Genomic DNA, 27908 nt, shown 5'->3' with positions numbered 1-27908 from the left:
AGAGCCTCCTGAGCGAGTATGGCCCTGCTGACGCCCTGGTTTGAGCCCAGGGCCACTGACTTCTGACTTGTGACCTCTAGAACTGTTAAAGGAAACAAGGTCTGTTTTAAGCCACCAAGTCTGAGGCGACTTGTTACAACAGCCCTAGGAAAATATCATCCACTCCTTGGTTACATCTTCAAAGCAACCCTTGATATGGTTACAATATTGTCCCATTTTGTGGCTTAGAGATGCTAACTAACCCAAGTCACACAGCTAGAATTCATTCCCAGTTCTTTATAACTCAACAATCCGAACTCTTCATGACTGCCATAGTTAACTCGTATTTCTGTGCACCTATTAGATATGCAGAGCTGTGCTAAAGCCAAAGAGACAGCAGACAGTTAATGGTTAAAAAAAGGCCAGAAAAGAAAGAAAATAAGTTATTGAGCACACAGAGAGGATGAGGTCATGGGCACAGGTGGTAGTACAACTAGTCCGGAACATGGATCACCTTAATCGCAGAGACTAAACAAGGAAAAAACCAACTAGAAGGGAAAATGAAGGGTGAGTATAGACTGCAGGTCAATTTGCAGACGGACAGATACGAGTGTGAAGTGGTTTATTCACTGCAGCCTCAGAGAAGGTGAGGAGACACCAGCTGTACAGGCATTAAGACTGGCTTAAGGGCCCCAAGGCCAACGCTTAGCTCTTCGGTAATCCTCTCTCTTATAAGGCCACTCAGCCCAGTCTCAAAACAAAGGGGCTTAAAGAACACTTACTGTTTCATATATATTGCCCTTTGCTTTCATTGTTATAAAAGCCTCTGGAAGGATGAGGGCAACACTAATATAAATAAGTATCACTTTGACAGACAGCTGACAGGGATGGAGAAATTATTCACTGTATATTTTGTTGCATTTTCTTAATTTTTGAGCATGATTTCTCACTTATTTTTTAAAGCTAAACTTAAAAAAAAAAACAGGGATAGTAACAGAACAAAGAGAGGAGTACTGTACTCTGGAGTCAGAGAAGGCCTCTTCGAGCAGGCGGTATCTGCTGAGATCTGGAGAGATGAGCAACATCTAACTGGGGGAAAACTGAGGTAAGGGCAGCTCCTGCAAAAGCCTAAAGGGAGTGAGGCTGGGAAGGTCAAGCAACAGAATAAAGGCCAATGTGGCTGGAACAAGGTAGGTGGGGAAGAACTGGATGAGATGAGATATAAAGACAAGCACAGAACTTACCAAAGGCAACAAGTAATTAACTGCATTCAACAAAGATTTATGGAGCACCCAATATCCACAAGACACTGTCTTAGACACTTGAGAAAAATCAATAAACAAAACAGATAAACATCCCCGCCGTCAGAAATCATGAATTTGGGAGTTCCCTGGTGGTCTAGTGGTTAGGATTCTGGGCTTTCACTGCTAAGGCCCGGATTCAATCCCTGGTCAGGGAACTAAAATCCCACAAGCCACACAGCATGGCCAAAAAAAAACAACAAAAAAACTGAATCACTAGGTTGTACACCTGAAACTTTTATAATATCATAAATCAACTACACCTCAATTAAGAAAAAAACAGTAGCTCAGATACATTAATTAAAAGTGCCCAAGGTTCCAAGACAACATCAGGATTCAAGCACTATCAATCAAGCTTGATGCTAAAACCCTCTTTGTTCCTCTTAAACCAAAGCTGTGTGTGTCAGGATGGAAGACATGCTAATATTGGAAAATGGGAAAAGACACATTTATATCTGCTTTAAAGAAAATGGATAATTCCATTTAAAAACTTAAGGGGTGACTATCTGCCTTACCCAACGAGCTACCAATTACCATTCCATACTCTAAGACACTTTAAATATACTTTCAAATACTAAGATATATACTACATTACCCCAGAACAGCTCCTCAGTGAGAAAGACTTCTTTATGGTAAAACAACAGCAATGTGCTGGGAAACCCTCACATAAGGCCTTCACTTAATTTTAAGCAAACATGAAAAATCTTTTAACATTACCATTACAGAAAGTTTTAAAGGTTGAAATAAGCTGAATAATATTTGATTCAAAATTTTTATAACTAATTCAATTAGGTTCTCTTAAAATACAAGTACATTCATCCGGTAACAGTTAACATTTATTTAATGCTTAGTATGAGCCAAATATTCATGATGGTTAAACATTAAACCAACACCATGAAGTAAAATCATTATCTCCCTTATTTTTTTAAAAAAAACCCAATCCTCAAAAGTAAGCTGCCCGGGCTTCCCTGGTGGCGCAGGGGTTAAGAGTCTGCCTGCCGATGCAGGGGACACGGGTTCGTGCCCCGGTCCGGGAAGATCCCACGTGCCGCGGAGCGGCTGGGCCCGTGAGCCATGGCCGCTGAGCCTGCGCGTCCGGAGCCTGTGCTCCGCAGCGGGAGAGGCCACAACAGTGAGAGGCCCGCGTACCGCAAAAAAAAAAAAAAAAAAAAAAGTAAGCTGCCCAAGGGACTTCCCTGGTGGCACAGTGGTTAAAAATCCACCTGCCAATGCAGGGGACATGGGTTCGAGCCCTGGTCCGGGAAGATCCCACATGCCGCAGAGCAGCTAAGCCCATGCACCACAACTACTGAGCCTGGACTCTAGAGCCCACGAGCCACAACTACTGAGCCCTTGTGCCACAACTACTGAAGCCCAAGCGCCTAGAGCCCGTGCTCTGCAACAAGAGAAGCCACTGCAATGAGAAGCCTGTGCACCGCAACGAAGAGCAGCCCCCGCTCGCCACAACTAGAGAAAGACCACGTGCAGCAACGAAGACCCAACGCAGCCAAAAATAAATAAATTTATAAATAAAAAAAAAAAGTAAGCTGTCCAAAACCACAGCCAGGAAGTGGGAGAGGTCAGGATTTGAATATTCATAACTACTTTGTAATATGTGATTAAGTATTAAATAATGTAGCACAGCTCTTATCAATTAAAAAAGGACACAGCCATTCAACAGAACAGTAACGAAATCAATATTCAAAATACACAAGTATCAAAAGAAAAATATCAAGCCCAAAGTGCCAAGCTAAAATGAGATTTTCTCTAAAGTAGAGTATGACTGCTTTACAATGTTACGTTAGTTTCTGCTGCACAACGAAGTGAATCAGCTGTATGTATGCCCCTCCCCCCCCACCGCCATCTCACCCGTCTCTAGGTCGACACAGAGCACTGAGCTGAGCTTTTTAAACACAAATGGAGCTGAACTAGTTAACATTCATTTGCCAGAAGGTAGGAAGTATCCTCATCAACAATAACAATTTTCAGAGGAATGTGGCGTAAATCTACTGCGGTTATGGAATGCAAAGGGTTTTAAAGCACGAGTTTTCTCGATCTTGTCTATGTTTTAGCATACCTAAAACAGAAGACAACAATTTCTGGGGCTTAAGCCACAACTGAATCCACAGTGCCCTCTGGTGGCTGCAAGGTATCCATTCATTCTCCTCACGAGATAACCGTGGAGCAGAGAATAGGACTTTCCTTACTACACAGTTCTCTGCAGTAATCCACTTCCCAAGCAGAATAATTACTCAACCGTAACAGTTATTTTCAAATCCTATACTATAAATAAATTTGGTAACTTCTATATGTCACTGAGAATAGGCTTCAACTACCAAACACTCATTTAGTCCTATAAAGAAAAGAATCTGATTAAAGTTGATCATTTCTACCTTATCCAAATAAAATCTATTCCTTTTAGCCACTTTTCTACATTAAGCCAATGCTAATTAGCTATTTAACGTCAAGCAAATAACTTCACTTCTCTGGGCTTCAATTTTCCCTAGAATAAAAGGGTATAAATATAGTTCCCAGGGTTTTTCTTAGAATTTAAAGAGATAAATAACTGAATGTGAAAATCAATTAACACAGTTAACTCCTAATAACCACCAGGCAGTTTTTGCCTATACCTCAAGATTTCATTTTTAAGGTTCATTTTTAAGCTTCCACTCCATCATTGTTATGGACCAAATGCTTGTGTCTCCCCTCAAATTCATATGATGAAATCCTGGCCTCCAAAGAGATGGTAGTAGGAGGCGGGGCCTCTGAGCAGTGATTAAAGTCAGGAAGGTGGAGTCCTCTAAGTGGGATTAGGGACCATTTTGTAAAAGACACCAAGAGAGCTCCTTTCCCCCCCAACCATGTGAGGACACAGCAAGATGGCAGTCTTTCTATGAACCAGGAACAAGCTCTCACTACACAACCCGATCTGCAGGAGCCTTGATCACGGACTTCCCAGCCTCCAGAACTCTGAGAAATGAATGTCTGTTGTCTATGGTACTTCTGTTATACTAGCCCAAATGGACTGAGACAATCATCATAAATTATAAATGCTTTCAGCTTTATATTTTGATTCAGTGAGAATCAACATAATACTCGATGTTCTCATGAAAAAACAAAGAAAAGGTAGTTAAAAAATAAAATGTTGACGTTCATAACAATAAAGTATCAGTAGTTGCTGAGAAAAGCTTATGAACTTTCAAAGAAAATCACAAAGAAAGCATTTCAAAGTGATTCAAGAAAAACATTCATCACTTTCTCATTAATAAGCCCCAGAGCTTTCTAGGTGCCATAAGCGGTACAAAGAAAGCTAAGGTGAATTATTCTCTACTCTAGAGGAAAGGGTATTATTCAACATGTGTTAATGGCACTTCTAAGAGTTCTGAGGCAGTATAACAAATTTTTTTTTTTTTTTTTTCCGTTACGCGGGCCTCTCACTGCTGTGGCCTCTCCCATTGCGGAGCACAGGCTCCGGACACGTAGGCTCAGCGGCCATGGCTCACGGGCCCAGCCGCTCCGCGGCATGTGGGATCTTCCCGGACCGGGGCACGAACCCGTGTCCCCTGCATCGGCAGGCGGACTCTTAACCACTGTGCCACCAGGGAAGCCCCAAATTAAAATTTTTAAGAATAAAATTTCTTGGGAGTTCCCTGGCAGTCCAGTGGTTAGGACTTGGCACTTTCACTGCGGTGGCCCAGGTTCAATTCCTGGTAAGGGAACTAAGATCCCACAAGCCACACAGCGTGGCCACAAAATAAAGAAAGAACAGGGGGCTTCCCTGGTGGCGCGGTGGTTGGGAGTCCGCCTGCCGATGCAGGGGACACGGGTTCGTGCCCCAGTCCGGGAAGATCCCACATGCCGCGGAGCGGCTGGGCCCGTGAGCCATGGCCGCTGAGCCTGCGCGTCCAGAGCCTGTGCTCCGCGACGGGACAGACCACCGCAGTGAGAGGCCCGCGTACCACAAAAAAAAAAAAAAAAGAAAAAAAAGAAAGAATAAAATTTCCTAATAAAATGGGAAAAATGGATTTATAAATATATATGTATCAAACCAAAAGATATCATCCAGCTTAATGGGAGACATTAAAATACTAGCATTAAAGTCAAGGTTAAGGTAAGGATATTCTTTATTATTACTACACAGCACTGCTCTGGAAGTACCATCCAATGTAATAATATGAAAAAGATATAACAATTTGAAATAAGGAAAATTATCATTATATGCAAATTGTATTAGCATTACCTCAAAGACTCAAATAATTTACCCAAAAAACTACTACAGTGAGATACAGACATACCTCAGAGATATTGTGGGTTCACTTCCAGACCACCGCAAGAAAGCAAATATCGCAGTAAAGTGAGTCACATGCATTTTTTGGTTTCCCAGTGCATATAAAAGTTATGTTTACACTATACTGTTGTCTATTAAGTGTGCAACAGCATTATGTCAAACACAAGTACATACCTTAATTTTAAAATGCTGTTAGAAAAATGACACTGATAGACTTGCTCAATACACCTTCAATATTTTTTTTTTTTTTTTTTGGTACGCGGGCCTCTCACTGCTGTGGCGTCTCCCGCAGCGGAGCACAGGCTCCGGACCCGCAGGCTCAGCGGCCATGGCTCACGGGCCCAGCCGCTCCGCAGCATGTGGGATCTTCCAGGACCGGGGCACAAACCCGCGTCCCCTACATTGGCAGGCGGACTCTCAACCTCTGCGCCACCAGGGAAGCCCTACCTTCAATTTTTAACAAAAACTTTCAATTTGTAATAAAGTGCAATATCTGACAAGTGCAATGAAACGAGGTATGCCTGTAACTTAGTCAAGTGATGGGTATAAACTTAATATGTAGAAATTAATATTAAATTAATTGGATGGTCAACTGGAGACAGAGATAAAATGTTGCTTCCATCAAAAGACCAACTAAATAAGGAGATTAAAAAAAAAAAAGACAAACCCACAAGAACAAGGAGAACAAGGGATAATTCAACAGCACCAAAACTTTGGAAGAGGGAAAGCAAAGGAGCATGACTCATTGTACCCGACTCAGCACACCTCAAAAACCCACGGTAAATAAGGTTTTGAAATGACTGGATTACAAATGAAGTTAAACTTATAGTCAACATTCACTTCTCATAAAGTAGGAAGTATCTTGATCAACATAATTTTTAGAAGAATAAGGCAACAGGTCCTCACAGGTCCTTAAAAACAGATGTAGACAGATGTCACCCCAAATGGCAGCATCAGAAGTTCTGGGTATGGGTCCCCTTACCTGAGTAACTAATGAGCTGGACAGAGGGACTGGAAGCAATCTCTGGGGTCTCTGCACCTGACTGGACACTAAGCGCCAGGGGAGTGTGTGAAGAAGAGGCTGCTGCTCACTTTAAGTGGGTGAGCATCCCCCGCCTTCCTCCCCCCAGGTCGGCCAAGGGGACAGCACCTGCAGTCCTCCGGGGTCTGGCTGAACATAGGAATGGCGGTGAGGGACTTCCAACAAAATCTGGGATTGTGGCTTGGGCTCCTCTTGGCCTCAGCCCTCTGGGCAGCAGAAGCATTCCCAGTAGCATCTCTCAGATTTAATGAAACACAACCCTGTATAACGTTCTTCTTCTTTTCTACCAGACATTTACAAAAACTTTTTGTCAGGTCACTAGCTCACCACAGGGGTGATAGAACATTAACTTCAAGGACACAAGCAATAAGAAATTCACACTCTGCAAAAAAATGTTTAAACAGTCAAAAATAAACAGCTCCATCCCCAAGGAAAAATCAGCAATCTAAGGAGAATCAGATATCCAGAGGTATAATATTCTCAGAATGGTATAAACACACAAAGAAACAGAAAAGTATGCCCTATTCACAGGAATAAAAGAATCAGAAACCATCCCTGAGGAATCCCAAATACTGGAGTAACTAGCCAAAAACATTAAATCAGGACTTCCCTGGTGGCCCAGTGGCTAAGACTCTTCGCTCCCAACGCAGGGGGCCTGAGTTCAATCCCTGGTCAGGGAACTAGATCCTGTACGCCACAACTAAAAGAGCCCGCATGCTGCAATTAAGACCTCACACAGCCAAATAAAAAAATAAATATTAAAAAAAAAAAATTAGGTCAACTACCTTAAATATGCTCAATGAGCTAACAGAGAGCATGGACAAAAAATTAAAGGAAATCCGAAAACAAGGTATGGACAAAATGAAAACATAAATAAACAGATACAAATCATAAAAAGTAACCAAACAGGGACTTCCCTAGCGGTCCAGTGGTTAAGATTCCAGGCTTCCAGGGCTTCCCTGGTGGTTCAGTGGTTAAGAATCCGCCTGCCAATGCAGGGGACACGGGTTCGAGCCCTGGTCCAGGAAGATCCCACATGCCGCGGAGCAACTAAGCCTGTGCGCCACAACTACTGAGCCTGTGCTCTAGAGCCCGCAAGCCACAACTACTGAGCCCATGCGCCTAGAGCCCATGCTCTACCACAATGAGAAGCCTGCACACCACAACAAAGACCCAACACAGCCATAAATAAATAAATAAATTTATATTAAAAAAAAAAAAAAAAAGATTCCACACTTCCAATGCAGGGGGCATGGGTTCAATCCCTGGTTGGGGAACTGAGATCCTGCAAGCCATGTGGCATAGCCAAAAAAAAGTAACCAAACAGCTGAAGCGGGTGTGGACAAAAGTGAACCCTCCTGCACTGTTTGTGGGACTGCAGATTGGTGCAGCCACTGTGGAGAAGAGTATGGAGGTTCCTTAGAAAACTAAAAATAGAACTACCATATGATCCAGCAATACCACTCCTGGGCACACATCCGGAAAAGATAAAAACTCTCAGTCAAAAAGATACGTGCACCTCAGTGTTCATAGCAGCACTGTTTACAATAGCCAAGACATGGAAGCAACCTAAGTGTCCATCGACAGGTGAATGGATAAAGAAGATTGGTGCATATATGCAACGGAATATTACTCAGCGAGAAGAAAGAATGAAATAACGCCATTTGCAGCAACATGGATGGACCCACAGATTATCATACTAAGTGAGGGAAGTCAAACAGAGAAAAACAAATATCACTTGGTATCACTTACTTGTGGAATCTAAAAAAATGATACAAATGAACTTATTTATAAAACAGAAACAGACTCACAGACAGAGAAAATAACTTATGGTTACCAAAAGGGAAATGGGGGGGGGATAAATTAGGAGTTTCGGATTAACAGATACATGCTACTTTTATATATAAAATAGATAAACACTACTTTTATAATAAATACACACTACTCTTATACATAAAATAGATAAACAGGACCCGCTGTATAGCACAGGGAACTATACTCAATATCGTGTAATAACCTATAATGAAGAAAAATATGAAAAATATATATATGTATAACTGAATCACTTCGCTGTATACCTGAAACTAACACAACATTGTAAATCAACTATACTTCAATTAAAAAAAAAAAAAGTAGCCAAACAGAAATTCTGGAGATGAAAAATGTAATAGCAGAAATGAAGAACTCACTGGAGGGGATCAATAGCAGACGTGAGCAAGCAGAAGAAAGAATCAGTAAACTGAAAGGCAGAATAATTAAAATTATCCAGTCTGAGGAGAAGGAAAAAAAGAATGAAGAAAAATGAACAGAGCCTGAAGGATCTGTGAAACAAAACCATGTGCACCAACACATGTAACATAAAAAGAGAAAAAAAGGACAAAAAATATATTTGAACACACAATGGCTGCAAACTTCCCGAATATGATGAAGATGCATATACACACCCAGGAAGCTCAACAAACTTCAAGCCAGTTAAGCTCAAAGATAGCCACACCAAGACAGGTGATAATCAAACCGTGGACCCGACAGTAAAAGAGAATTCTGAAACTAAGAGAGAAGTGACTCGTCACATGCAATGGGTTCTCAAAAAGATCTGCATCATCAGTGTATTTCTCATCCGACACCATGGAAGCCAAAAGCTACGGCGTGACATTTAAAGAGATGAACAACAACAACAAAACCTGCCAACCAGGAATTCTATATCCAACAAAAACACTCCTCCAAAATTAAGGAGAAATTAAGACGTTTCCAGATAAACAAAAGGGAATTTATTACCAGCAGACCTACCCAACGTGAAAAGCTAAAGGGAATCCTTCAGGCAAAACTAAAAACACACCATAGAGTAAACTGAAGCCATAGGAAATAAAGAATACAAATGAATATATAAATATATATATAAAGTAAATACAGAAAATCACTAGAAAGCCAGTATTAATGTACTTTCGGTTTATAACTACTTTTTTCCCTATGATTTAAAAGGCAAATGCATAAAACAATAATTATCAATATATGTTAATGAGGGACTTCTCTGGTGGTGCAGTGGTTAAGAATCCATCTGCCAATGCAGGGGACCTGGGTTCGAGCCCCAGTCCAGAAGACCCCACGTGCCACAGAGCAACTAAGTCCATGCGCCACAACTACTGAAGCCCACTCGCTCTAGGGCCCACATGCCTCAACTACTGAGCCCGCATTCTGCAACTACTGAAGCCTGTGCACCTAGAGCCCGTACTCCACAACAAGAGGCCACCGCAATGAGAAGCCCGCACACGGCAACGAAGGGTAGCCCCCGCTCAACGCAACTAGAGAAAGCCAGTATGCAGCAACAAAGACCCAACACAGCCAAACAAATAAAATAAACTTATTTTTTTTAATTTAAAAGGATCAAAATGATACAGTATTTTTTCTAATCACAATGGAATGGTATTAGAAATAACAGAAGCATAAATGAAAAATCACAAATAGGTAGAAATTAACACACTTAAACAACCAATGGGTCAAAGAAGAAATCACTAGGGAAAGTGAAGAAATACTTTGAAACAAAAAACAGAAACACAACATATCAAAACTTAAGGGATGCAATGGGGCTTCCCTGGTGGCGCAGTGGTTGAGAATCTGCCTGCCAATGCAGGGGACATGGGTTCGAGCCCTGGTCTGGGAAGATCCCACATGCCGCGGAGCAACTGGGCCCGTGAGCCACAACTACTGAGCCTGCGCATCTGGAGCCTGTGCTCCGCAACAAGAGAGGCCGCAACAAGAGAGGCCGCGACAGTGAGAGGCCCGCGCACTGCGATGAAGAGTGGCCCCCGCTTGCCACAACTAGAGAAAGCCCTCGCACAGAAATGAAGACCCAACACAGCCAAATTAATTAATTAATTTAAAAAACTTATGGGATGCAATGAAAGCTGTGCTCAGCAGAAAACTTATTGCTATTAATGCCTAGGTTAAAAATCTCAAATCAATAAACCAACTTTACACCTTAAGAAACCAGAAAAAGAGCAAACTAAAGCTAGCAGAAAGAATGCAGTAATAAAGATGAGTACACAGAAAAACAAAACAGAAAGCAGAAAAATACAGAAAAAAATAAGTGGTTCCTTGAAAATATTAAATCTTTAGCCAGTATGACAAAGAAACAAAATCTCAAATTATTAAAACCAGAAACGAACGGAATTCCCTGGGGGGTCCAGTGGTTAGGACTTGGCACTTTCACTGGTCAGGGAACTAAGATCCCACAAGCCATGTGGTGCGGCCAAAAACAAAGAAAGAAAGTAATTGATATGTGAATAGCAGACCAAAAATAAAAAAGTTAAAAAAAAAAATCAGAAATGAAAATAAGATATCACTACTGATTTTACAGAAATGAATAAGAGAACATTATGAGCAATTATATGCCAACAAACTGGATAACCAAGATAAAATGGACAAATTCCTAATACAAACTACCAAAACTGACTCAAGAAGAAATACAAACTCTGAATAGAATTATAATATGCAAAGAGATTGAATCAGTAATCAAAAATCTCCCAACAAAGAAACCAGGACCAGAGGGGTTCACAGGTGAATTCTACCAAACATTTACAGAAGAATTAACACTAATCCTTCTCAAATTCTTCCCAGTGATGCTATGCTCAACTTCATCCTTCATTAGGGAAATGCAAATCAAAACCAGGAAACATGTCACATCCATTAGGATGCCTACTATCAAAACAAACAAAAAGTAACACGTATTAGTGAAGAGAAACTGGTTGGTTGGTTGGTTGGTTGGTTGAAGAAACTTGATCCCTTGTGCACTGCTGATGGGAATGTAAAAAGGTGCAGCAGCTACAGAAAACAGCATGGAGGTTACTCAAGCAATTAAAAATTGAATTACCATAAGATTCAGCAATCCAACTCTGGGTATACCCAAAATAACTAAAATCAAGATCTCGAAGAGATACTTGCATGTTTATGTTCACAGCAGCATTATTCATAATAGCCAAAAGGTAGATGCAACCAAAAGTTCCACGAGCAGATGAATGTATAAACCAAACGTGGTACATACGTACAATGGAATATTATTCAGCATTAAAAAGAAAGGAAATCCTGTTATATGCTACAGCAATGATGTACCTTGAGATCACTGTGCTAAGTGAAAAAAGATAAACACTGTATGATCACACATAAATGATACAATGTATCTCAAGAAGTCAAAAATCATACAAATATAAAGTAGGATGGTGCTGAGGAGCAGATGTGGAACTGTTTAATCGTTCGTTTCGGCTTTTCAAGATGAAAAAGTTCTGGAGGCCTGCTGCACAATAAGGTGAATGCACTTAACACGACTGATCTACACACTTAAAAATGGCCAAGATGATAAATTTTATGCTAGGTGTTTTTTTACCACAGTTAAAAGTAAAAATTAAAAAAAAAATGAGATACCATTTCACAGCAATGAAGATGGATTTTTTGATTGTTTGTGTGTTTATTTGATTTTGGCTGTGCCATTCGGCATGTGGGATCTTAGTTCCTCAACAAGGGATCAAACCCATGCCCCCTGTTGTGGAAGCACGAAGTCTTAACCACTGGACCACCAGGAAGTCCCTGAATGTTTTGTTTTGTTTTAATAAATTTATTTATTTATTTATTGGCTGCGTTGCGTCTTTGCTGCTGTGCGCAGGCTTTCTCTAGTTGCGGCGAGCGGGAGCTACTCTTCGTTGTGGTGCGTGGGCATCTCCTTGTGGTGGCTTCTCTTGTTGCAGAGTATGGGCTCTAGGTGCACTGGCTTCAGTAGCTGTGGCACGTGGGCTCAGTAGCTGTGGCACGTGGGCTCTAGAGTGCAGGCTCAGTAGTTGTGGCGCACAGGCTCAGTTGCTCCACGCCATGTGGGATCTCCTGGACCAAGTCTCGAACCCACGGTCCCTGCACTGGCAGGCAGATTCTTAACCACTGCGCCACCAGGGAGGCCCTGGATGTTATTTTTATTTATTTATTTATTTTTGCGATACGTGGGCCTCTCACTGTTGCGGCCTCTCCCGTTGTGGAGCACAGGCTCCGGACGCGCAGGCTCAGCGACCATGGCTCACGGGCCCAGCCGCTCCGCGGCACGTGGGATCCTCCCAGACCGGGGCACGAACCTGCGTCCCCTGCATCGGCAGGCGGACTCTCAACCACTGTACCACCAGGGAAGCCCTGGATGTTATTTTTTAAAAAAGGAAAATAACAAGTCCTGGAGAGACGTACAAAAATTAGTTATATGTAGAATTAACATATGAGCAGTCAATTCCACGTCTAGATTTATTTATATACACATATACAGAAGAACTGAAAGCCAGGACTCAAATGGATACTTGCATACCAATGTTCACAGCAGTCTTATTCACAATGACCAAAAGGTAGAATGAGCCCAAGGGTCCATCAACAAATGAATGGATAAACAAAATGTAGGCATACAATGGAATATTACTCAGTCCTAAAAAGGAAAGAAATTCTGATATATGCCACAACATAGATGAACCTTGCAAACATGCTAGGTGAAATAAGCCAGGCACAAAATGGCAAACATTTTAAGATCCTACTTATTTAAGGTACCTACAATAGGCAATTTCATAGAGACAGAAGGTAGAAGAGACGTCACTAGGAGCTGTGGTAAAGAGGCACCGGGCATTATGTTTAATGAGTATGATGCTTATGTTTGGGAATGATGAAAAGGCTCTGGAAATTAACAGTGGTGATTTTTAAGAAACACTTATGTATATACTTAATACCACTGAACTATACATTTAAAAAAGGTAAAAACGGTAAATTTTATGTTAATACATTTTACCAGAATTTTTTCTGAAAAAACAAAATAGAAGACACCTCTATGGGGGAAAAAAATACCAAACATACGACAATGATTAACTACAAAGGAAATATTTGCAACTCATAGCCTAAAAAAATGAAGACAAAGAGGTCCTACAATGAGATAAACCAACAACCAGTGAGAATAAAGGACCAAAAAGATGTGAACAGAGTTCACAAGAAAAGAAAATACAGATGTCTCTTAAATATATGAAATATTTAAGAGAAATCCAAGTTAAAACTCTAAAGGGCCACCAATTTTCTCCTAACACACTGACAAAAATCAAAAGGTTTAACTGTGTACTCTCATAGTGTAAATCAGTGTAAACTGGTACAACTTCTACTGACAGCAACTCAAAAAAATATTTCTTTGACCAAGCAATTCCACTTCCAGACATTCTTCCTACAGATATCATCTCATGTTTTTAAGAACAAAACATAGAAAGACATTCATTGTAAACTTAAAAGACTGAAACACCCTAAATGTCTCTCAACAGACAACTGATAAAATGAATGACAATAAAGACAAACAGTGAAACATTAGGCAGCCTTGGAAACAACTGAGGCAGCTCTCAACATACTTCCACACTAACATGGAACCACCTCTCCCATAAAATAAATGCAAGCAAGGCACCTAACAAAGGATAAACACACGCACCATGAGCACGCGCACACATGCACAGAATAAACGGCCAAGAATACGACAACAGTGGTTTGCTTCGAAGGAAGAGAACTGTGTGGATGGAGAGGGGGGAGTCTTCCTTTTTTGTTTTGTTTTGTTTTTTAACCTTTCTACCCTTTTTACTTTTCAAATTTGGTACCATATGTATCTATTCTGGTATTTAGTTAGGATTTCACTGAATTTAGAGATATTTGAAGACAAAAATATTAATTTTTTTACATTATTGAAGTCTTCCCATCCAGATATATGTATATCTGTCCATTCTGGTTTTCTCGTATGTCCTACTGTATTATTTTACAATTTCCTTCATAAAAGTCTTGCATATTCATTATAACTGCTCCTATTTCTTGCAATAGTGAAATGGATTTTTCCCGTTACATTATAAAATGTTTACATAGCAAAGAAGCACCATAAGTAAGGTATAAAATTTTACAAAAGAAATATGTTATATATAATATATAATGTGTATATACACTTGTAATCGATATAACAAGAACTGATATCCATTCTTTAGAAAGAACATAAATTAAATTGACAAAACTTTAACTATTTGAGAACATCCAGTATTGTCAAGAATGTGGAGAAACTAGTAGAAAGGGTAGTCAGTACTGTGTTCCAGTGGAAGGCAATTAGGCAGTACCTATAAAAACATGTAATATGCACATACTGACTCAGTAATTCCTATTCTCCAGAATCTCCCCCAGAGAAAACACACATGAACCCAAAGAAACTACTACATGTATATTTCATGCAGAATTTTATATATAACAAAAAATTCCAAATAGACTAAGTGTCTACCAACAGAATAGCTAAACTGTTAAATCCATGTCATGAAGTATCACACAACAGTTTAAAGAGACCTTTACATACTAACTCAGAAAAATGTCTAAGACGTACCACTAAGTGAAAAAAGCAAGTTGCAGAAAGATACATACCCATGTTTTTAAAATGCCCATATAAATTTACTTTATTACTCTTATAGGTACATGTTAGTATATGCACAAAAAGGATTTATAGTAATACACACTAAACTGATGCTACCACCAACCTCTGGGGAGTGAGCGAAGGGGACAGGGGTCAGTGACAGACGAACACAGATTACGACCTCTGCATATGACCTCATGCTGCTTACCATCTAGCTGCAAAATCATTTTATAACATATCTTTATCAGAGATCCACAACAATGCTACTCTGGCTTAGAAGCTGACAGGAATCATTTAATTAACATACTAAAAATCCATTCAAGGGCTATGACAGCGTCTAAACAAAAATCCCTTTTGATCTAGTAAATTAATTAATTAATTGATTGATTCAGGTTAGCTCTAGGGCACAGAATTTCTGGGGTAAGGAATAATCTCTTCTTTCCCATAGGACCAACTTTAACTGCAATGTACTTTAAAGTAATTTGAACTTCCTTTGGGGATCTCATCCACTCCCATGATTTTAAATAATACCTCAATGTCCCAGAGTCCTTAATTTATCTCAATCAAGATGTTTCAAAGCCCCCAACTGCCTACTCCCTACATCTAGTTATTCAAGCACGCTCTTTCACTCTTTATCTGCCCCTCCTCCAGCCTCTGCCATTTGGGGATGTTATGTGTCTAGCTAGTCATACCAGAAGTCTGGAGGCCTTAATTTCTTCTCCATTCTTCACCTACACCCATGCCATCCCCAATTCCTATCCTACTTCCAAAATAAATCTTGAAACTGTCCACTTTTAACCATCTCTTCTGACACTCCTCTAGCCCTAGAAATTCATCACCATTTTTCTGTTGGATTACTGACGTCACCTACTATATTCCCCAGACTATCTAAAGATCTTTTTAAAAATTAAATCAGACTACATCAATTGCTTCTTCCGTGGCTTTCCAGTCTACTTCCATTATAAGACTCCTGCCTGATCTGACCCTGCCTTCAGGACAGGCTCAGTTTCAGCACCACTCTTCCCACCTTGCTCATTAAGCTTCTGCTGAACTAATGCTACCACATTACCCTCTATCATATAGAACTGAGACTTGTGACCTGCTCTAATACACTGATTAGTAGAATTCAAACACTGATCAGCTGAAGACTTTGGCAACATAAGGATAGGGAAGCAATTATCGAAAATGTTGACTGTTGATAACAATATATATGCAAAATTATTAGTATGATGAGCAGGAAAAAATCATCATGGAATTATGGGGGAACTTACACTTTCTATGTCACATACTTCTTTATTACTTGATTGTAAGGGCACATTTTATCTTTATAACCAAAATATTAAGAACTGTCCTTTCTGATATGCATACAACTACTCATTTCTGTAGGTCACCGATTATGCTTCATTGTTTACAGTTATTCATTTACATGACTGTCTCCCCAAACTGAACACTGAGAATCTACCTTAAAAAAAAAAAAAATCACATATTACGCATTTCCTAATTGATTTCTTCTTTTTAAGGGTTTTAAAGCCCAGGCTTAGTTTGTAAGTTTGTATTTTGTTTCACATGCCAGCAAGAATCCCTGAAGATTTTGGAAAGTGAGTGATGTGATCAGACTGGGCTTTAGGGAAAATTAATCTGGCTGTAGACTGGAGAAAGAAATAGGATGAAAGTGCCTTGTAAATATAACTCCCACTTTCTAACAAAATGGACTAAGGTCAAAGTACAAAACAAAACAAGAGAGGGCTAAGTACCTTAGGAAATAAGGATACATAAAGGTCTCCATATTTGAATCTAATGAGGGGAAGTGAAGGAGATCATCAGAAGTATAAGATAATGTTAAGTTCAAAGTCCCAGAAGTCAACAGAGTTTCAAGGAATATAATAAATTTCAAATCTTACAGAATTAAGACCAAAAAAAGGCACCTAAGATTTGAAAATTAAGTCACTAGTGACCTCAAAACAGCAGATTTGGTATAGTGTTGAGAGTGCAAATCAGTGAGTTTCTTTGGAAAAGTACAGGAAAAGGAAGTTTGGGAAAGGTACAGATTCTGGAGGAGAGAGCATGTTAGCACACTTAAAAGACTAATGAAGGAGCCGTCAGAGAGAAGGCTGTGAACAGGAACATAATTCCTTCTATCGCATGAGCATTCACTGAGTTTACTGTCCCACTGGTGGCAACAAATTCATGATGTTTGCTCTATATAAACAGGGAAGAACTGTAGCTGCTGTTAACTGAGCACCTACTATTGGCCAATCACATTCTCTGTATTACTTTTAACCCACCTAACAGCAATCTCAAGAAAGCAGGCAGTACTATACTTATTTGTCATGAGTAAATTAAGGCTTAGAGGTTAAATGACTTACCAGAGACCACAAATTGGTAAATGGTGGAACAAAAATGGTTTTTAACGGTTTTACTGAGGCATAATTTGTATAAAATAAAATTTATTTTAAGTGAAATTTGATAATTTTCAGCAAATTTCTTCCATGATCTCACCAAATTCAAAAGTTTAATAAAATCTGGATACGCCTCATATAAATACAGCAAAATCAGACTTACAACATAGGATGCTTTTTCAGATACTGTGTGGTAATTTTTCTTTTTTTTAATGCAAAAGGAAGTTAGGAAAGGCAAATGAACACTTAAGTCCAAGAGGAAGATAGGATGAAATGAAGACAACAAGGAAGAGTGGCAGTCAGGAGCCTGTGCCATGGAAGAAAAAGACCAACTTCAACACAAGCTTTGATGGGCAACAAAAACTTCGCAGATATAGAATGTAATGACTTCCTGGAAACAGGACTTCAGAGTATTAAAACAGACATACAAAAATAAACATAGAGAGTAAGACAATATTCATAGTAATAAAAGTTGTAAAGCTAAAACAAGTTTAATTTTAAAGCGACAAATTTATATAATTAAAACAAGAGCAAATTTTTCACTACTTCAAAACAAACAAACAGGACTTCCCTGGTGGCGTAGTGGTTAAGAATCGCCTGCCAATGCAGGGGACACAGATTCAATCCTGGTCCAGCGGAGCAACTAAGTCCCTGAGCCACAACTACTGAGCCCGCACGACACAACTACTGAAGCCCACACGCCTAGAGCCCGTACTCTGCAATGAAGAGTAGCCCCCACTCGCCCCAACTAGAGAAAACCCGCGTGCAGCAACGAAGACCCAGCGCAGCCAGAAATTAATTATTTTTAAAAAAAGAATTTAGGGAAAAAACAAACATGAACATACAAGAATTCAGATACCACATGAGGGCCAGAAATAATCAAAATAAACTAAAATAATTAAAATAGAACAAGCTTCAAAGAAAAAAATACCAATAGAAATCTAAAACAAAAAGACAAGATAAAAATTTCCTTTAACCTAAATTTTCACTTCCACTCTAATATTTCTTTACTTCCACAGAACTGGAAACAAAGTTCACTAATCTGATAATCATTGGGGCCACCCCAAATAGCATTAGCACCAAAGAAACTGCTAACCAACATTAACAGAACACATCTTTTATGACTACCTGATCTATAATAGATAGTATACGATACACAATTTGTTAAATAAATGATTTCCACAGTACCCTGATTACCCTGAACTATTCTCAGTCTGGTCCAGCTCAATAGTCCAAGAAACACCACTCTTCCTAGGCAAAAGATATACCTCTTTGAAACAAATGATTATGAAACTGTTCCAGTATTACGAAGTTTCTTTAATGTTTTTAAGTTATAAAACCATAATTTCAGATTAAATTCTTACAATAAATAAAGGAATCTAGGCTACTACAGAAAAAGTAACATATACATGGCACTGCTATAAAGTAAAACAACTGAATAAGTTGTTTCATTGTATTAAGTCACATTTTATAAACTTTCTTCTGTCTGAAACCGCTAACTGCGCATCACAATTTTACTTAAAATATTTACTTAAAAAGTATTTTTCTTTTTTTGGCCGTGCTGCACAGCATGTGGGGTCTTACCCCCATCAGGAATCATACCCACAGCCCCTGCAGTTGAAGCACGGAGTCTTAACCACTGGACCGCCAGGGAAGTCCTAAGTATTCTTCTTATCCAATCAAAATGTAGTTAGAAAAAAAATGTTTATTGCAAGAACTATAACAGATCCTTCCCAAAAATTTTAATGAGGCTGCAACAATTAATCCTATTCCTAGTAAATTTATCTTAAATCACAATTTAATATCAGAATCACACTAAAATATTTAATAATTTAAGGATAAAATACTTTAAATTTACAAAAACAAATCTGACCTTCAAATTCACTAGGAACATAGAGAGAAAAATATCTAGAACCCTCTGGGGAAGAGAAATCTGACCCCTGGCACCCTATTGATATTAAAGAGAATGGCTGAAATTCTCTAACAATAATTTGGTAACTCTTTAAGAAAGATAAAAACAAGATCACATTAATAACACAAATATGTGAAAGTCTGTTGTTTTTTTTTTAAAGCCAGGACTATCAAATATTTACCCTAATATCCAAAGTTTACTCTTAAATCATTTCTTGAAGTAGTAAACATTAACACTTATGGGACATTGATCAAATCAGTAAAAATAAAACCCCCAACAGTCAGTCATACCCTTCTTTCAAATTAAAGACCCCAAATTTTTCTTAAATTTTATTACTTGTAATTTTCAACGGACTGCTATGAAGTTAAAAATAAAATAGAACTAAGAACAAATCCCAAACTAGTCATGTGAGCAAGCAATTTAGCAAACCTCTCTACACATTTTAACTCTAGACTTTTCAATAGTTCACAAAAATTTATTCTGCAGTTACAAAGTGCTTCAAGTGTTGTGCAAAACTTGATCCAAAAGATTAATACATTTAAAAATACGCAATAAAACAACAGATATGCTCAAATGTGTCGTAATCCAACTTTTAACACACTTCAAGATGACCAACTTATCTTGTTACTAAGTTAAGTGTTTAGTGCTGGCCTTCATAATTCTCTTCTCATTACTGTTTTAACAACAGAAACCTAAGATTACAAAAGTGACTTGTTTAAAAAACAGGTTACAGATATAAAAATTTACAATTCCAACTACGTAAAACAATTTTCTTGCTGGTAAACAACCATAACAAAAAACTACAGTTGTTACCCAGAGCCCCATAGTTCAAAATTACTGATTTATCTAAAAGCAACTTTTCTCAGTGACAACTTTATGGTTCTTACATACTGGAGTTGTCCATAAGAACTCTGAGATTTCATTAGCTCAGAAGTCCTGTTCAATTCTAAAATCCCAATTCTATGCTCTGACAGGAACAGAAAAAAATTAACCAACTGAAATGAAAAAATGGAAAATGCATGGAATCAACACAATCTCTCTGTGTACTTGTTCCCTAACTTAAAATGTCCTACATAAAATACTGTTAGATAATCCGACGGGAGAAAGCACTTGGGTTTAGGCTCATCTTGCATTGCCTAAAAAAAACACCTGCAAGTTGAATAAGCCAAAGTCCTCCTAGAGCAAGTGTTATTCAATATAATAATATGTGTGAATAATATTGTTATTGGGGCAGACAGACATGAATGCCTAGAAAAAGATATAAAATTTCTAATTATACCACACCTTTCGACAACAAAGACAGAGTTCCAGCGTTCATACACATTGTTTCCATCACAGTAATAACACAGCATCTGACTAAAGGTGAAGATTCATTTTGTCTCAAATGCATTAAGTTTAGGCACTTATGTACCTCAAACAAGGGCAACATACAATAAAACTTTTAAGGATATGAACACTGTTGTACAAAGATGGTATGTCAAGCTCCATATCCACACAAAAGTCTGAAACGTTCGTTGTCAGCATCTGTGGGTCATCTGAGTGATTCAGAGATGTCCCACCACATGAGGTACAAAACTCCAGCCCATGAGATTATATAAGCAGAACATAGAAAAGCAGGGACCACTCTCTTTCGCTCAACTGTTTAAAAGGACAGTGGGAAGAATACATACTCTTAAGGATGCATTAAAGAAAGGTACCATAAATATGTGAAGTATTTTTAAATATCAAAATACTTTTAAGTACATCTAAAAGCATCTAACTCACATTAAGTGTGCAACAAATTTATGTATAATAAAGAACTTTGATTTAATCAATGTCAATTTAAAACTGTCAGCTTATCTTCATCTTATTGTCTGGCACATTAAAGCACCATTAGTTGGTGTTCTTAAGTAAAAGAATTTTTAATTCTGAGCTAAATCATTAAGGAAAACAAGAACTACATCCCTTCAAAAACTGGGGGAGTCAGGGGGTAGCAGTTGAAAATCCATGTATAGGGAATTCTCTGGCGGTCCAGTAGTTATGACTCCAAGCTTCCACTGCAGGGGGCACAGGTTTGATCCCTCATGCACGGAAAGAGGAAGGGAGGGAGGGAGGGAGGGAGGGAGGGAGGGAGGAAGAAAATCCATGTATAACTTATAGTTGGTCCTTCCTATTACTGAGTTCCTCCGTGACCGCAGATCCAACTGCCTGCAGATGGTGTAGTACTATTGAAAAAAATCTGGGTGTAAGTGGACCAACAATTCAAACCCATGTAGTTCAAGGATCAACTGTATTAGAAAGAACCATGGTTTTCATTAGTATACATGTGTTGACATTACAGAAAAGTCCTGATTATACATTTTTTTATGTCCTCATCTCCAAATGTTTACTTAACCAATCGACCTTTCCCCATCAACATCACAAATAAGAACAGAGAAAAAAACTTCAGAAAGGTAAATCTTTTGTGAAAATATGGGGTGATAAAATAAGCGCTGCCCATCTAGTTGAAAGATCTAATCCTTGCTCCACTGTTTCTGAATGATCTAATGCCTGAAAAGAGCTTTAAACTCATTACAGAAGTCATAGTCATTCAAGTTGCAGTATTTAGGAAACAACTATAGATACTAAATTGCAGACACACTGAAAAAAGAGAAAATATTACTTCTGTTTCAAACAGACCCTGTTAGTTTTAAGGCAGTCAAATAATCTAATTGATAACTGTGGTACTACTATTTTTTTAAAAGGTACTCAGTAAGAGTCAAACATTTCTTATTTGTTTACCCACTGTTCTCCATGAAAACAATATACGCTGAGAAAATTGTAAGCTTCAATTTTTTTCAGTTTCAATTTCTAAATTTGTAAAGCAAGCATATTATATACTTTAAAACAGGACAACACCTGGGACTTCCCTGGCAGTCCAGTGGTTAGGACTCCAAGCTGCCAATGCAGGGGGCATGGGTTCAATCCCTGGTGGGGGAACTAAGATCCCACATTCCACCCCCCACCCCCTCGTGGCCAAAAAATAAAACAAAATAAAATAAAATAAATAAATAATGTAAAAAAACAGGACAACACAGTTGCTGAACTTAGGCCTGTAATCAAACCGGTTAAGTTCAAATCCTTGCTCTACCAAATACTACTACTACCTGGGTATCTGTCTATGCCTCTGTTTCCTCCTCTATGAATTAGGAATAAAAACACTAGGTTTTCACGAGGATTAAATTACTTAATACATGTTAAAAATTAGTCTGGACATGTGTTGATAATTATAGAATGTAAATGATAGGTACAAAGAGGTTCAATATACTATTATCACTCATAAATTCAAAGTTTTCATAGTTAACTTTTTAAAAAAGCTTAGCTTACTATTGTGCTGGCATACAATAAGGGCTCAATACATGCTATTTTTATTACCCTGCAGCCTATTTGCCAAGAGTAAAGGAAATAATACATGAAAGTGCCCGGCACCTGCCTCAATTAGTGTTTGTTTCATACGAGTTGTCATCCTCACACCATCCTTCACAATCAGTATGTTCATCATCAATTATTTTTTGGCCCATTTGGGACTTAATATTGAAGCATGAGCTACTATACTCATGACTCACCTCTGACAGAGATCTGCAAGTTACAATACCAACTGTCAGGAGGCTCCAGAGATACAATTTTCTAGAATGCTAAAATTCACTGATATTTTGTAACTAATTTCAATTGATGGAAAATGACTCGTTATGTTTACCTTAGTGTCTCGCACATTCCAAGACTACCTTAAAACCAACAAACTGCAAGCAATAAACGATAACCCTCAGATAACACGTTCAAGAACAACTCGAGTGAAGACTAAGCATCCCAAAATATGGGGGACTAAGAGTAACTAGAGCAGCGGACTGGTCTCACCAGCACACTAGCTGGTAAACTAAGAGAACTGGAGGAGTGGACCTCATGCCCTTTCCTAAGCAAACATATCAAAGACATCTACCAATTCGTGAACCCCAAGAGTCAAAATCTGTGTTTTACGTCGTACACACAGAGTTAAATCCGTCTTTCTGTTCCTCCAACCCCTTCGATCAATTCTCCATTTAAAGGAAGAGAAAGTGTTAAAGATGGTTGCACACCGAGCATCGGAAACGCAACAACTTCACTTCCCGCCCTGGAACTCTAGAGGGCGCCAGCAATATGCCCTCCTTCCCCCACCCCTCCTCCCGGGTAACGTGAGCAGCTGCAGGAGCCCGTCGTCTGGTTGCTGAGGTTGGTATTGCAGCAGGAGAGATGTCTGCAGCGGTGCAAACAGCAGCGCCCACTCCCAGCTGCCTCACCAGCCATTACCCAGGCTGCGCCCCGGGGGCAGCTGCCACCCAGGGAAAAGCTCCTCCCCCTCAAAACAACGGAGACGCTCCGGCCCGACAACCTGACAACGTCCTCTAAGAGCCTCAAATGAGGGGCAAAAGACTCACAATGGGGGTGTTTTCCTCCTCACGTTCTGCCAGGGATGCACCAGGTAGAGATGAAGGCAACTCCTGGTCCTGGGTAAGAGGAAAAATGAAAAATGGGTCAAGAACACCTAACCAGGTGGGAGAACCAAGCCCTTTCCACCAGGAGAAGACAGAGAAGGGAATAAGAGGTCAAGGAGGTTCGGACCTTCGATTATTGCTGCCCAGCCCGTGACCAACAACCCCCTCCTACGTAAAGTAGAGACAAACGACGTAAAATTTTTATTTGGGACCAAAACCCACGTGAAAGGCAAACCCTGGAGGGAGGAGGCGGAGGGCAGCAGGCCTGCTCCGGGAGGGGGAGGGGGAAGGGCGAGCGCAGCCTCGACGCCAGCGGGGAATCCTATCCCCCGAATCGGCCCACCCAGCGCCGTCCCCATCGCGCCCGCATCCACTCAGGGGCGGGGGGCGGCTCGCGTCAGCGCGGGGCGGAAACCCCCCGCATTTACCCCGAGCTCTTGCCCCGGGCCCGAGACTTGCCCCCCCGCAGTCGGCGACCGGCAGCGCTGCCTCCCCGTCCGCCATTAGAGACCCGGCCAAACAATACGTGCGGAGCCGAGACGCGCGCGCGCCGGGGCCGGGGCGGCAGAGAAGGGGACCGGCGCGGGGTGCCCGAGCCCTCGCCGGCAAACTTGGGGACCTCGCGCCGCCGCCGAGAGGGTGCGAGGGCGGCCCCGAGCACCCACGGAGGCGCCCCTCCCCCACCCCGCCCCACCCCCACCCCACCCCCGCGACCCCCGCCACCGGCCCCCGCCCCGGGCGGCCCCGAGCGACCCCCGCCGCCGGCGGCCGCCTCACCAGGCCCTCGCGGCCGCGCCCGCACTCCCGCAGCCCGCGGGCCGCCCGCCAAGGCGCCTGGGACATCAGCGGAGCCGCCGGCAGCCCGAGGCCACGACGCGCTAGCGGCGACGGCGGCCGCGCCGCAGGGCGCTTGTCCCGGGTCGGTGGGAGGCTCCGGAGGCCGCCCTCACCCATCTCCGCCTCCCGGCGCCTCCGCCTCCGCCTCCGCCTCCGGAGGCTGCGCCGCTCCCGGCCACCCCCACTGTCGGCGGCCCTGGGCTGGAGACTCGGCGGGGACAAGCCTCACCCGGTTCTGGCTGCGGCTCCGCGGAACGAACCTCCCCGCCCCCGACCCCCCCCCCCCTTCGGCAACACGCGCAACTCCGCTCGGTCCAGTCCCGGCTTTAGCGCTGGTGAGTAGGCGGAGGCTGCGGCCGCGGCGGCGCGGCCCGGCCCGGCAAGCCCCGCCCCCGACGCCCTCACTGGCGGCCGGGGAGGGCGGGCCAGGGGCCTCGAGCACGCCCATTGGCTGCGTCCGCCTTCCTTCAGGACCCCCCCTCGAGGGGGTGGTCCGACGTCCTGTCCTTCAGGCGTAGGCCACACCCCCGCACCTCCATTTCCCCCCCCCTTCCCCGCCCCCACTCCGGCCCGGCCCGTCAGGGTCGGGCCGCTGAGTGCTTTGCCCGCCGCACCCGCCTCGGCTCGGCCCCTGGGGGCAGAGAGCTATCGGGGCCGGGCGGCCCGAGGGCCTAAGCTGGGCCGCCTGACCCTGCAACGGCCGCGAGCGACGCCGCCCGAGGAGCGCCACGGCCTCGATGTCCCCCACGCCCTCCCTGTCCAGTGTCTGGGAGCCCCGTGAGGGCCGAGCGGGCAGGGGCTACGGCGACGCGGGCGGGAGCCGGGGGCCGGGAGGCCGGCGGCAGGGGGGACCGCGCGCTCCGAAGGCTGGAAGCGCTTCCCCTCGCCTCAGCCCCGTGGGGAGGCGTCCCTCGCTCCCGTCATGGCTGCGGGAGGAGACTACGTCCTCCATCTTGTCGGGGCCGCGGGGGGAACTGGGGGCAACTCCGACTCGTCCCGGGAAGCCCGGGCTGGGCCCCGCCGCCCGGCCGCCGGGACGGCGCCCGTTGCCGGCTCCGCACCTGGCCCCGGCCGGCGCGACGGGCCCGGGCCGGACGCCGCTCCCGCCTCCGCTGGCCAAGATGGAGGCGGCTGCGGGTCCCCGAGCCGGGCGCCCGCCTGTCGGAAGGGCTGGGCCGCCGCCGGCGGGGCCGCCGCGTCCCAGCCCCTGGGCCTCTGCCCTCGTTGGCCCCGAGGCGGACGGGCCGTCCCCGTGGCGGGAGGGAACGCAGGTGCCGGCCGGGCTGGGCCCGGTCGGGCCGGGCGAGTTGCGACCAAGGAGCCACCTGGGCGGCAGGACTCGGCTTTTGTTCGCCGTCTACACCTATGTCCCGGGCGCACGTCACGGGCTGTGCGGGTCCCGAGGTTCCACGTAGGAGGCGAGCGGGGAGGCCGCCCTGGCGGCCGTCGGTGGGACTGCAGCCGACGATGTTGGGGAGTAAATGGATGGATAAAGTGGACCCAGATTTCAGGATTGCCTACTCGTAAATAGACGGGTGTTGTTACACTTTAAAGTTCAACACGATGGTGAACAGCATGAACTTTTTTTTTTACATCTTTATTGTAGTATAATGCTTAACACTGGTGTGTTGGTTTCTGCTGTATAACAAAGTGAATCAGCTATATGCATACATTTATCCCCATAACCCCTCCCTCTTGCGTCTCCCTCCCACCCTCCTTATCTCACCCCTCTAGGTGGTCGCAAAGCACCGAGCTGATCTCCCGGTGCTATGCAGCAGCTTCCCACCACAATGTTCCATCGCAGCACTCTTTACAATTGCCAGGACATAGAAGCAACCTAAGTGTCCATCGACAGATGAATGGTTAAAGAAGATGTGGCACATATATGCAATGGACTATTACTCAGCCATAAAAAGAAACGAAATTGAGCTATTTGTAGCGAGGTGGATGGACCTAGAGCCTGTCATACAGAGTGAAGTAAGTCAACGTGAACTTTTTAATGAAGTTATCCATGAAGTTCTCAATAAAGACTGACTTTATAGAGATGCCACTTAGCATAGTCTAGTAGAAAGTGAGATTCATTATGAATAAAACAATCAAGTAGTCCTCACACCTATGGCTAAATGCAATAAATATACTGCTCTTTATTTAAATTGGAGGATGTCCAATATGTATTTAAAACCACTTTCTCAAAATGGCATCGTTTATTTTTCTGCATTTTATTTCTTAATTATAATTTTTTTCAATTTTTGGTAAAACAAAATATCCTTGTAAGACTCTGTGTATCACACAGTACTGTTCTACATTGACATTCTCGATGTCAGTATCTTCACAACAGAAATGTCCCCTGTTACCAAATGCAGGGCAACACTGTAATCACTCCGTGAAAACTTACAGTACCATCCCTTTCCTGTCACCATGTACTGTTGCAGTAACTTCTCTTCATTGAATTTATAGTTAGTTAGAAGGCTTAAGTAGAGGTACTTCCAAATAAGCTCTGTCATAGACTTCAGCGATAGATTGGATTGCTGTGTGCTGTTCAATTTAAGGAAGCTCTATACTGCTACTAATTATGAAATTATTGATGTTTTATAATTAATTAACAAGACTAATAATTACTGTAGTATATATTAGTCACATTTTGTATTCATTCAAATCCATTTGTGCATGAAAATGTTCACTGGGTTACCTACATGATATCAGGGAGAATTTTAGCTGAGAGTTGAAAGCTGGGGAAAAAAAAAGTTTTGTGTCATAATTTAAAGAAAAACTACACTTAATTATATAGAAAAGTACTTATAAAAATAATTATTTGAATGTTCACAACAGAACTATTCATAATTTCCAAAAGGTAGAAACAACCCAAATGTCCATTAACTGATGAATGCATAAACAAAATCTGGTAGATCCATACAATGGAATATTATTCAGCAATAACAAGGCATGAAGTTCTGACACAGGCTGCCACATGGGTGAACCTTGAAGACATGATGCTAAAGGAAGTAAGCCAGACACAAAACACCATACATTATATGATTCCATTTATGTGAATTATCCAGGTGAGGCAAATTTATAGAAATAGGAAGTAGAATATTAGTTCCCTAGGCCTAGGGAGGTGAGGAGTTATAGCTAAAGTGTATGGAGTGTCTTTTTGGAGCAAATTGATTGTAATGATGATTGGACAACTCTGAATATATTGAAAACTATGGAATTGTTCACTTTAAGTGGATGAATTGTATGG

At 41.9% G+C, this 27908-nt stretch overlaps 1 protein-coding gene across 1 annotated transcript; it reads left to right on the top strand.

The window, feature by feature from the left end:
- The first annotated feature begins 539 nt into the window (after window positions 1–539).
- LOC136137864 (basic proline-rich protein-like) lies at window positions 540–25448 on the top strand. Its single transcript, XM_065896318.1, has 3 exons — window positions 540–625; window positions 24060–25181; window positions 25250–25448. Exons 1-3 carry the CDS (start codon window positions 540–542, stop codon window positions 25446–25448), a joined length of 1407 nt encoding a protein of 468 aa, XP_065752390.1.
- The last annotated feature ends 2460 nt before the right edge of the window (window positions 25449–27908 follow it).

Source organism: Phocoena phocoena, chromosome 18 (genome assembly GCF_963924675.1).
Source record: "Phocoena phocoena chromosome 18, mPhoPho1.1, whole genome shotgun sequence".
Classification (NCBI taxonomy): Eukaryota; Metazoa; Chordata; class Mammalia; order Artiodactyla; family Phocoenidae; genus Phocoena; species Phocoena phocoena.
Note: the sequence above shows the minus strand (reverse complement) of the source record. Positions and strands in the feature narration are given on the sequence as shown.